The sequence below is a fragment of the Haliotis rubra genome, unplaced genomic scaffold (assembly GCF_003918875.1).
Source record: "Haliotis rubra isolate DU_JTF1 unplaced genomic scaffold, ASM391887v1 Scf241, whole genome shotgun sequence".
Classification (NCBI taxonomy): Eukaryota; Metazoa; Mollusca; class Gastropoda; order Lepetellida; family Haliotidae; genus Haliotis; species Haliotis rubra.
The window spans coordinates 338,536-351,109 of record NW_025766459.1 but is presented as its reverse complement, the minus strand read 5'-3'; the positions used below and the strand labels follow the sequence as shown (position 1 = coordinate 351,109).

Here is a 12,574-nt window from a genome sequence, read left to right as displayed (position 1 = left end):
TCAAGGTGGTCGCGGGACTTCCAGCGAAGGTGACATCGTCTTGGCTGCTCACGTTGACGGGGGTGCCTCTGGGGTGCTGTCACGTTGGAGCGAAAGGCTTCCGGACCCTGCTATGCGCAGTTTGTAGTGGTCCTCCATGATGTTCATAATCTGCGCATCATGTCTTCTGGGATGATCTGTGGCGAAGTCGTCGAAAAATCTTTTCTGCGATGGGGTTCACATCAATGGCGTCTGGCGTCGGTGTAGAGAGCATCAGGCTGCATGGTGATCTCTGCAGAAGTCACAGTCGCTGACACCGGTCGCTTCTTCTGCGTAAGTCGGGGGATGATTATCGGCTGATCATCGTAGAGGCCCAACTCTGCTGCTGGAGCGATCTCGGCTGAGAAAGTTCTTGCTGTCTTCGTGAGATTTCCCTTTGGAAGTCTGCGCTGCCCTGGGTGTCCTGAATCTGCGTTGAGGCGGCGATGAGAGGCCCTCTTAGACTTAATCTGCAATGGCGGGATGTCTGGGGAGGCGGTCGTTTCTTCGAGGTAACGGACTGCGTCCCGCGTTCCTCTGCGCGGGGGTCTCTAGCAGAACACCAGGCGGGGAGAGGGTCGATCGCTAGCAGCTGACTGGATGGAATATCTGGACTCTCTGCCATGTTTTGCCCTTGTTTGCGTGATCTATCTGCAGCACGTCTTAAGACGCAAAAGATGATATTTATTAAATGCAGAATGAGATAAATTAATGCAGTAACTGCAAGCGTGAATTAAACGCGCAGTAGAACAACTAGGGCATATTACATGTGGATCGGAGGCAGAAAAGCGTAATCTACAAATCGTACAGATTTTCATGAGCGTAAAGCTAGCTGAACAATCCACGAATACTGCGTGAATAAACAGTAGAAATACGATAATTAATCAATACAAATAGTAAAGGATACTAGCTATACCTCTATAGTAACCTATGAGAGGTAAAACTAAGAGATTATCAAAGGATATGTGTGTAAGGAGACACAAAGGCTCTCACATCCTGCTCACTGGGTGAAGAAGGAGAGAGTGAAAGCACATGGCCAGAGGGTGGCGACACCTTTCCGCCAGGAGACAAAGGGGAGCAACTCGTGGTGAGTACCAATTAGTGATTTTTATTTTGAAGGGAGCTTCAAATAAGGAGATACAAGTGTTCCACTATGTTAGCAAGAAGAAGAAGACAAGCAAAGAGCATGAGTCAGGATAAGGAAAAATTTTTGCTCTATATAGATTTTTGTAAACTCTGTTAATGTTGTAGGAGCAGCAGTTGCTACATGCTGAGTGACAGTTACTCACATTCACTGACAGGGGTGAGGGCGAGATGGTTGGTCTCTGGCACACAGTCCAAGATGCTCAGCAATGTCTTGGTGAGGCGCAGCAGGTCACTGAATGTGTAGAAGCCGAAGTAGATGAGCTGACGGGCCAGGTTGACCACCTGTAACAGAACAAAACAGTTACAGTCAACCTGTATAATCTGGACTAGACAGCTGACGGGCAAGGTTGACCACCTGTAACAGAACAAAACAGTTACAGTCAACCTGTATAATCTGGACTAGACAGCTGACGGGCCAGGTTGACAACCTGTAACAGAACAAAACAGTTACAGTCAACCTGTATAATCTGGACTAGACAGCTGACGGGCCAGGTTGACCACCTGTAACAGAACAAAACAGTTACAGTCAACCTGTATAATCTGGACTAGACAGCTGGCCGGGCCAGGTTGACCACCTGTAACCCGAACAAACAGTTACAGTCAACCTGTACAATCTGGACTAGACAGCTGACGGGCCAGGTTGACAACCTGTAACAGAACAAAACAGTTACAGTCAACCTGTATAATCTGGTCTAGACAGCTGACGGGCAAGGTTGACCACCTGTAACAGAACAAAACAGTTACAGTCAACCTGTATAATCTGGACTAGACAGCTGACGGGCCAGGTTGACCACCTGTAACAGAACAAAACAGTTACAGTCAACCTGTATAATCTGGACTAGACAGCTGATGGGCCAGGTTGACCACCTGTAACAGAACAAACAGTTACAGTCAACCCTGTACAATCTGGACTAGACAGCTGGCCGGGCCAGGTTGACAACCTGTAACAGAACAAAACAGTTACAGTCAACCTGTATAATCTGGTCTAGACAGCTGACGGGCAAGGTTGACCACCTGTAACAGAACAAAACAGTTACAGTCAACCTGTATAATCTGGACCAGACAGCTGGCCGGGCCAGGTTGACAACCTGTAACAGAACAAAACAGTTACAGTCAACCTGTACAATCTGGACTAGACAGCTGGCCAGGGCCAGGTTGACAACCTGTAACAGAACAAAACAGTTACAGTCAACCTGTACAATCTGGACTAGACAGCTGGCCGGGCCAGGTTGACCACCTGTAACAGAACAAACAGTTACAGTCAACCTGTACAATCTGGACTAGACAGCTGGCCGGGCCAGGTTGACAACCTGTAACAGAACAAAACAGTTACAGTCAACCTGTATAATCTGGTCTAGACAGCTGGCCGGGCAAGGTTGACCACCTGTAACAGAACAAAACAGTTACAGTCAACCTGTATAATCTGGACTAGACAGCTGACGGGCCAGGTTGACCACCTGTAACAGAACAAAACAGTTACAGTCAACCTGTATAATCTGGACTAGACAGCTGACGGGCAAGGTTGACCACCTGTAACAGAACAAACAGTTACAGTCAACCTGTACAATCTGGACTAGACAGCTGACGGGCCAGGTTGACAACCTGTAACAGAACAAAACAGTTACAGTCAACCTGTATAATCTGGACTAGACAGCTGACGGGCAAGGTTGACCACCTGTAACAGAACAAAACAGTTACAGTCAACCTGTATAATCTGGACTAGACAGCTGACGGGCCAGGTTGACCACCTGTAACAGAACAAAACAGTTACAGTCAACCTGTATAATCTGGACTAGACAGCTGACGGGCCAGGTTGACCACCTGTAACAGAACAAAACAGTTACAGTCAACCTGTATAATCTGGTCTAGACAGCTGACGGGCAAGGTTGACCACCTGTAACAGAACAAAACAGTTACAGTCAACCTGTATAATCTGGACCAGACAGCTGTCGGGCCAGGTTGACCACCTGTAACAGAACAAAACAGTTACAGTCAACATGTACAATCTGGACTAGACAGCTGACAGGCCAGGTTGACCACCTGTAACAGAACAAAACAGTCAACCCTGTTAATCTGGATCAGACAAGCCTACCACAGGCCCAGCTGAACACTTGTTACAAGATGAAATACAGTGAGACCTCGGATACCCGGACCCCAGATATCCGGAAACCTCGCCTTCCTGTTAATTTTTAGTAAAAAAAACCCCAATCTCTTACGTTATAACAATGACTGTCTATAACAGATATTCGGTTTCCGTTTCCGGACGGTATATTTTACAAACCAACCAGCTAAATCAACACAAAATTGACTCACGTATCGGCATGAAGCTTTGATCCACCACTGACCGTGTGAAGGGAAGCGCGAGAGTCCCACGTGTTTTGACACGAGACATGGTCTGCTAATCCGGATTAATGATCGGTCAGCAAGGTATTGGTGGTGATTAGTAGGCCTAGCTGACACTGAATTAACCATTGAGTTCTAACTGTTAAGTTGTTTATTCAGTCAAAGCAATAAAAGTGCAGTGTGTCAAAATTCAAATAAAAATGTTGTCCATCGTGTTGCAAAGCAGCGGCACCCAGTGTAAGCAGTCCTCAATGAAAGACTTTTTCAAAACTGAATAATTCTAAAGGTATGATTATTATGTTGTGATGCTGTTTTTGAATGTCAATACATGTACAATAAAGGCTTGATGATCATAAACGTTTTGGATTATCCTTGAGGTGTATGAAAACCAAAAATCCAGATATCCAGATATTGAATTATCCGGACGATTTACGTAAAAACAAACGTGTCCGGATATCCGAGGTCTCACTGTACATATCACACAGAAATTGTTCTGGATGTTGGTGTTTCCAGTATACCCAGTGTTTGTGATACTGCAACATCTTACCTCGTAGGTCAGCTTGTTCTGCTCAGGTTCTGTCCAGGCACGGTTGACAACATTGCAGAGGTAGTCCTCGACGAAATTGATGGTGAGAGCAAACTTGTGTTTGACTTTCTCCTTCTCCGGGACTTTGCTGACAGCGGACTCATAGCTGGAGGAACATACAGACCCACGTGAATTGCTCGACTCATCACACAATGTTTGCATACAACACATACACTTGCTGCTATACATTTACCAAGTTCATCTACTCAAACTTTACATGAAATTATTCAGACAAGAGCCTAACTTGCAGCTCATTATATTGACTAGAGAAACTTTAAACTATGTGTAAAAGAGTAGCTCGTTCTTCGAATATGCAGAGTTTCATACAAAGACTTTTTCCTTCAATTGTTTTACTGCAATATCTGTGTTGAATCTGTCCAGGTGATCCGGGGCCAAAAACATAGATCTACTCTATGGGACGTTACACAAAACCTTTGTGTGTTTGTAGGTTGTAGTCTGTCCACACAACAAACTACCTTACTTCTGAGGAAGCTGGCTACATGGGGGGCAGAACCTACTCCTACCTCAACAGGGAATCAGGAATGGAAGGTGGGGATACAACATCTTGGGGGCACACAAAGCCAGTTCTAATCTAACTTGGGCACCAGTAAACCTTATCTAACCGGCAAAGGGAACCTGGAACCCAAACTGTAGCTTCTTTGGGACACATAAAGCCAGTTCTAATCTAAGCTGGGCACCAGTAAACCTTATATAACCTGCAGAGGGAATCTACAATTCAAAGTGTAGTCTCTTGGGGTCACACAAAACCAGTTCTAAACTAAGTAGGGCACCAGTCAACTTTATATAACCTGTGGAGGGATTCTAAATTCAAAGTGTAGTCTCTTGGGGGCACACAAAACCAGTTCTAAACTAAGTAGGGCACCAGTAAACCTTATCAAACCTGCAGATGGAATCTGAAATCCAAAGTGTACCCTCCTGGCTGAAGACAACATAGGTGGGAAAACTGTTTACCTAAACCTAACTTTTATATTGTTAACAAGAAATAGAGATGATTAATCTTAGCTCAAATTTTGAACAACTGCAGAGCTTGATGCCCATGGGATCAATACAATACAATGAGCAGATAACCCTCAACTACTGTTGACAAAGTCTGGTTAGCGTTTGTCTTTGTGTTGCATCTCCTTTATAATTTATGACCTATTCTGATGACTGTATAACCAGCCAACTGTCATTTTGAAACATCGGCCTACATAAGGGAGGGTTGCTCTGAGTGAATAGATTTTTCACATCACATGGAAAAAAATGAAGAATTTTTCAATTACTTCATAAAATCCTCTCAACATTGTTACGTATATTCATGATGAGAACAGAATGACATAGTGAAGACATTAATTTCACAAGGACTCAAATGTGAGTCCTCATTTGGTGTCTCAGGCTTCATCATAGTGTGTACGTTATTTCACTTCATATTGGGACATGCTGAGACTGCATACTGAACACAGAAGGAATCATGAATACTTTGGGGGACATTTGTTACAAGAAGAATGAACATGAAAGTATCTCCCAAATTATTCATGATAACCAACATTTAGTTCAGTATAGATAGTCATCATAACCCAGCAATATAGCCTGTAACCAGAGAGCACAACACATGAAATGACGCCCTACATCTGTTCTACACAACTGAATACAATGCATCAGATCTTCATATTTTAGTCTTATGAAATCAACCATTAAAACCAGAAGCATTTTATAAGGAATTGTTACACATTTAGTGTGTTACTTTCAGGGTGTGAAGCGACAAGCAAATATTACCCAACTGGAATAAGTGGAGAAGACCAATTTCAAACATGCATAAAAATCCTCATTTTCCCAAATAAGTTATTCCTACACATGAATTATTAAGGATTTACAAAACCGAAAACAATCAAATCCAAAGAAACAATGAGCACAAAGTGCTCTTGGAACGTGTATATGTATCTTAAAGAGTCTCTGAAGAATCAGACAGAACAGTACCGATATATAAAGACAGAAACTGATAGGTTTGAGAGGGGTCACACAGCTTGAAGACAACTTAGAATGAATTAAGATCATGTGACTACAGACTGACCTGAAACTGAAGTTGAGGAGTTGAGTGTTAGTAGGGGTTTGTTACAGGGGCTACAAGGGAGCGGAGAGGGGGCTTCAGTAGATACACTGTGCTCAAAGTCATCTGCTCAGGGGAAACCAGGAATAGCCTTATCTAGCCAGTGTTATACGGCTAATATCACACGGGGTAACACTGCAAGATGTGTATTGTTGCTAGGCCTCTGATTGGTCAAACCACTGCAATGTCTGCATGCTTGGGTTTTAAATGATGAAGATAACATGCAAGAAAATGTTCCACTAATGATGGACCCTGTGAGAAGTTCATTATATAATTCTCAGAAATAAGCACCTTTAAGGAACTTTACACTCATTATCTAAGTAGATTTACACTCTGTACATAAATTAGGATAAACACCTTCGTCATCTTTTCTTAAGTATAAGACAAATCTAACTTATTCTTAAATAATCATGTTTGTATTAATACTATTATGTTGCCTATATGTGGTGAAATATGATCAACTGATAAAAAAGAAAGAAATTTTAATCTACATGCCATGTGGAAATATAATTGACAATTTAACAAAGTTGATGAAATAAACTGATTCCGATCTTGAAGACAAAACTCTACCTGAACAAAGACATGCTCAGAATGTGGCTACATCTACACATGGAGAACACAGTCAAACAAAGAATGTTGGCCACACCCAACAACACGGTCCTCGGCATCGTCTATGTGCTGCTTCTTATCTACACCAGCCTATCTACTAACACAGCAGATGCTTAATGATCGCAACTCAAAACCAAATCAGAAACAATGTGAAAACCATGTCAACTTTCCGAAGTCTTACAAATAACACAAGTATAGGCAACATTCCTGATGAGTTAGAAGACTGATGATCTGATGCAGAAAGCTGCTCACATAAAAGTGACGTCATAATGTCACGGCTTGTTGTCATGGAGAAGACAGAATTATCACATAACAAAACTACAGCCTTTCGAGATGGACATACACATGTCTATGTTAAATATTCCCTAAGTACTTAACTGGCGCACAGGAATACGTAATGTTATTCTTGGCATTGTTTTTGTATATTTAAGAAACTGAAAATCATATTTTATATCTATTTCGATATTACGCAGCTTCCTACACAGATGTAAGCGGGATGATTGTCAACTTTTGCAATGGGAAATGTTGGAACAGCAAGCAGATGACTTGAATAACACAGATGCCACCAAATGTTTGGTTGGCATGGCAACCTGGGAGCACCTACGTTTCCGTTTGCTGACTCCCATTATAGCTGCAAGAGTACACAGTACATGAGTTACCAAGGCAACAGTGTTGTTTACATAGACAGGAGATGACAAAAGGTTGCTTCAGTCAGTGTTACGTGGAGCTCCATCCGTGTGTGGGAAACAATGACTCCAGCAACAGATTGCCATCTCGTCTCGCCCCAAATTACCTGCTCACCTCTCAGCAAAACTTCATGACATTATCAAGAAATCATATGACAATAGTTATTCAGAAATTCAACTTTCCTCTAATTTCATGAAAAGAAGTTACAACAATCAGACTAGCAAATAGTTTTCAAATTGAAGGATAGATCTATATGTACAGACAGTCAGACTGGGGTATCCCTGTCCCAGAATGCATCATCAACTATGGAGTCAACAGGAGTTCCTGAATCTCGGCCCTCCTCCAGCTGTTGCGAAAGTCCATATAACATTAATTTATCACTGTTCTGACTGGAGGTGAATGATATGACGACACAATATAATACACCCTATAACATGGGTGCAATATGATGCGTTTCCCAATACAAAAGTAAGGAAAGTTATTGTCATGGAGACCATGAACAACATCCCGGGCCACGAGGTTAGTCAGAGCTTCAGTCCTAGTGCCAACATTGCATCTAGTTAGGTCAATTCTAAAAAACCCTCCTCCCAAACCATAGTAATTTCTAAGTTTCAAAGAGGATTCTACTATCTGACCTACTTTTATACGGAGAACTGTGATAATAGATATACAGTATTGTCCCGTTAGTTGGCTATATGCCGATGTAAGAATGTCGACATAACTGATCATGATTCTTTGCTTACAACTGCTTCCGTATTTCAGATTTACGCTGTTGTATGAACCCCTGCATGCTGACTTGAGATAGTACACTACACAGACCCCTTATAAACAACTGCCCAGCGTTGTTCAACTTACTCTTCTATGGAGATCTGTGAGGGGATCTCAGACCATAGCCGGGCGTACTTGACTGGCTTCACCTGTTCCTGGGGGTCGCGGTCCACGTGCATGTGCAGCATCAGACGGCAGAACGAGGCACGCAGGTCGGCCGGGAGGAGCTCGTCGGACATGCATCTGGCAACACGCATCATACAGAGGTCACAGAAGTCCAAGGAGTTGAGAATAACTAACTTAGTATTAGTCCCTACCTTAAATACCCCCAGCACCCAACCATAACCCACTTTTACCACATCACTCATATATAACAGTTAAGAGGTAGTTATTGTGTTGTTTCAGTCATCGTTACGTATCATATTTAGAAGTACTGTGTGTCCATTCTTGCCAAGTGTGGGCGGCAAAGTAGCTTGGTGGTTAAAGCGCTCACTCGTCCTGCTAAAGACCCTTGTTCGACTACTCACATGGGTACAATGTGTGAATCCCATTTGTGGTCCCCAGCCATGATATTGCTGGAATATTGCTAAAAGCGACGTAAAACCATGCTCACTCACTCTTGACCAGTGGACACACCTCCATTCCACAAAACAGTCTGAGCCTAACTGATATACTTCAACATAGAGTGGTGATACTCATTACACTAAAACACTGAAACTGAAGCTGTCTGGCTGGTTGAGGTCAAGTCAACAGTACATACTTGAGGATAAGGTCGACATCCAGTTCCTGAGACAACTTGTTAATGGCAAGGTACTGGCGATCAAGGCACATGTGGGAGAACAGATCCAGCTGGTGTCTGAAACAAGCAGAAGCATGGTACAACACCTGAAGCAACTACTGTTCCCAAACCATAACTCAGCAAGTTAAACAATGTTTCAATCAGAGCTGTGACATAAGCGGCCAATCAAACCTGTAATATTCCAGGATCTCCTTGTCTTCCTTCACCCTGTCAGTGGTTGCCATGGCGAGCTCCCTGATGCCCCGTGACTTGGTATCGTTGTCCCACATGAGCACCACTTCGTCATCCTCCTCCACAACAACACTGTCCATCATCTGCCCATCCACACCATCTCCCACCAGCTCCACCTCAACCTGCGTCTTCACAATCCTACAATGGTGATACAAGGCTATTACCACATGAACAACCTAACAGACCAGATTCCAAGCAAAGGGATTGTTAATATGCTTTCAATGGTGAACCAGATTTATCTCAAACTTCACTTTGCCTTTGCCATATTGTGTACGGGTCATGCAGTGTATTTCTTTTCTTGCATTGACAGAGATTCTTTTAGGTTATTGTGTTGTTACTGGTCAAGAACACGGATTGGTGTCTACTGGTTACAGGTTGGTTGTGATGGATCACAAGACTGGGGTCTACTGGTTACAGGTTGGTTGTGATGGATCACTAGATTGGTGTCTGTTGGTTATAGGTTGGTTGTGATGGATTACAAGACTGGTGTCTACTGGTTACAGGTTGGTTGTGATGGATCACAAGATTGGTGTCTGTTGGTTACAGGTTGGTTGTGATGGATCACAAGATTGGTGTCTACTGGTTACAGGTTGGTTGTGATGGATCACTAGATTGGTGTCTACTGGTTACAGGTTGGTTGTGATGGATCACTAGATTGGTGTCTGTTGGTTACAGGTTGGTTGTGATGGATCACAAGATTGGTGTCTACTGGTTACAGGTTGGTTGTGATGGATCACTAGATTGGTGTCTACTGGTTACAGGTTGGTTGTGATGGATCACTAGACTGGTGTCTACTGGTTACAGGTTGGTTGTGATGGATCACTAGATTGGTGTCTACTGGTTACAGGTTGGTTGTGATGGATCACTAGATTGGTGTGATGGATCACTAGATTGGTGTCTACTGGTTACAGGTTGGTTGTGATGGATCACTAGATTGGTGTCTACTGGTTACAGGTTGGTTGTGATGGATCACAAGACTGGGGTCTGTTGGTTACAGGTTGGTTGTGATGGATCACAAGACTGGGGTCTGTTGGTTACAGGTTGGTTGTGATGGATCACTAGATTGGGTCTGTTGGTTACAGGATATTGTGATGGATCAACAAACTTATGCTTCCTTGTTCCCAGACGGGTAAACCAGCCTTCCGTTACCGTATGCTAACCTCTACTGTTCCCCTACAAAATGCCTTCTGTTACCCCTACAACCAGCAGACCCATTCTCCAACTGCCTGTGAGCCACATAAAGTATGGCAGGCAAGAAGCAGATGTGTGGGTTCACCTGATGTGACACTGATGTTTGTACATGCAGACCAGCCCCTCTGTATCCACATCCTCTAAACTATAGACTAGACATCAAAGAATGTGTGTTTCAGGACCTTCTTTTGTCATCATTCTAAATCCTTTTATAAGAAGTAAACAAGCATGTTAGTTTATGAAAGTGAATGTATTCAGGGCAGGTTAATAAGCAAATATTGCATAACTTTGACAGTGACATGATAATTAAACAAAGCCTATAAAAGCCAGTTGGATGAGTGTCTTGCCTGATGCTGTCATGTAGTATAGAGTGAATATCGTACACAATTTTATGGTTTCACAAGAGCTCTTCTTGTGTCCACTTACAAATTATCATCTTTACACAGATATTCATGATGAAGGAAAATAATTATAATTTGAAAACCAAAGTACATAGCTGTTAGTCCAGCAGATTAGTGAGCAAGGTACTTCTTTGTAGATTCTGTGAATATCAAAGCAGTTTATGGCTTATCCTTGGACTGAGAGAGACACTTGAGCCTGTGACAATGATATGCTTCCGCTGACAATGCACATCGTATATCGGTTTAGAGTTGTTCCCAGAAGGTCCCCGTGACATAATGTCCTTCCTTGGACATAAGAGTGCATGCAGCAAGACAAGACAATGCTGTCAGACCCGTCTAGAGAAGGCTGTGGACTACAGGCGAAGTGTTATACTGTCACTCCTCAGACAAAGGTGCATGCAGTATGAGTGTGAGACAAAGCTTCCAGAACCCCTACAGTAGCAACCATGGTCTAGATGCCATGTTTTAACTAGGCCATGCGTGATTCTCTATACCTGGACAGAGAGAGAGATAGCTGTACCCAGACCTCTGGGCATAGAACAATTACTCACATCTTGGGGATATACCCTGTCAGGGTCTTTGTAGCAGGTCTAGGAACGGAATAAACATTTAATTGTCAGTATGGATTGAAGGAACAATCTTTACCGACTCGGATGGACTTCACACCACTGGTTCCAGAGGGAGTGGCTCAGAAAATAGAGGTCCTAACAAAGCTATTTCCAAACAACCCTGTATACCTGTTCACTCAAGTTCCCTCCATAATGCACAAGGTCAGCCCATTTTTGACATCTTAATCTGATGTAAAGTCCCATTAATGGGATTTCAAATGTGAAACAATTCAATTGTAAATTTACTTGCTGTCAGAGCCACACCCATCTTTTTGTTCAGGAGAGTCCATTAAGTCTCACATCACCGTGAGTGAGTTGGATCTAATGCTGTTGCAACAGTTTTCGAGTCATATCTGGGAACGGGTGAAATCCAGCAGGTATCACTAAGGAGCTTATAAAGCCACAACCCAGGATCTGAACCCAGGATCTGAACCCAGGATCTGAACCCATGACAGATACTCAACTCTGCACAGTGAAGTGCACCACTTCAGTCAACTGGGCCATCCATGTTCCCTAATCTCTCCATGAACACTGTTGTTGATGCATGACATGAGCTGTCACATTGGACTGTTTCTCATCGAGACACATGGTTAGTATTTCTATCCATCTCTGGGTATACAAGTCTACCAGCAAATCTGGTAACAGCCATTAGCATGCTCTCAGAATATCCTGCCCATTCACAATGCATGTACTGATACACTAGAAGAAACAAACACATGGATGGTATCTGGTTATTATCTGCTATGTGTCATCGGCCCCAGCTGGATCCTATAATTCCCTACTGTATGTTATAACTGCCCGCTGTATATTATAATTCCCTACTGTATGTTATAACTACCTGCTGTATAATTCCCTACTGTATGTTATAACTGCCTGCTGTATATTATAATTCCCTACTGTATGTTATAACTGCCTGCTGTATATTATAATTCCCTACTGTATGTTATAACTACCTGTTGTATAATTCCCTACTGTATGTTATAACTGCCTGCTGCATACTATAATTCCCTACTGTATGTCATAACTGCCTGCTGTATGTTATAACTGCCCACTGTATATTATAATTCCCTACTGTATTTT

The 12,574-nt window shown here is 42.9% G+C and overlaps 1 protein-coding gene across 1 annotated transcript in view; it reads right to left on the bottom strand.

Annotated features, from left to right (window-relative positions):
• LOC124278749 (inositol 1,4,5-trisphosphate receptor type 1-like) overlaps window positions 1-12,574 on the bottom strand; it is a 217,190-nt gene that overhangs the window by 96,943 nt on the left and 107,673 nt on the right. Inside the window, 5 exon segments of the mRNA XM_046714513.1 lie at window positions 1,308-1,446; window positions 4,055-4,199; window positions 8,352-8,507; window positions 9,025-9,120; window positions 9,235-9,432. Of these exon segments, the coding sequence (XP_046570469.1) occupies window positions 1,308-1,446; window positions 4,055-4,199; window positions 8,352-8,507; window positions 9,025-9,120; window positions 9,235-9,432 (734 nt within the window).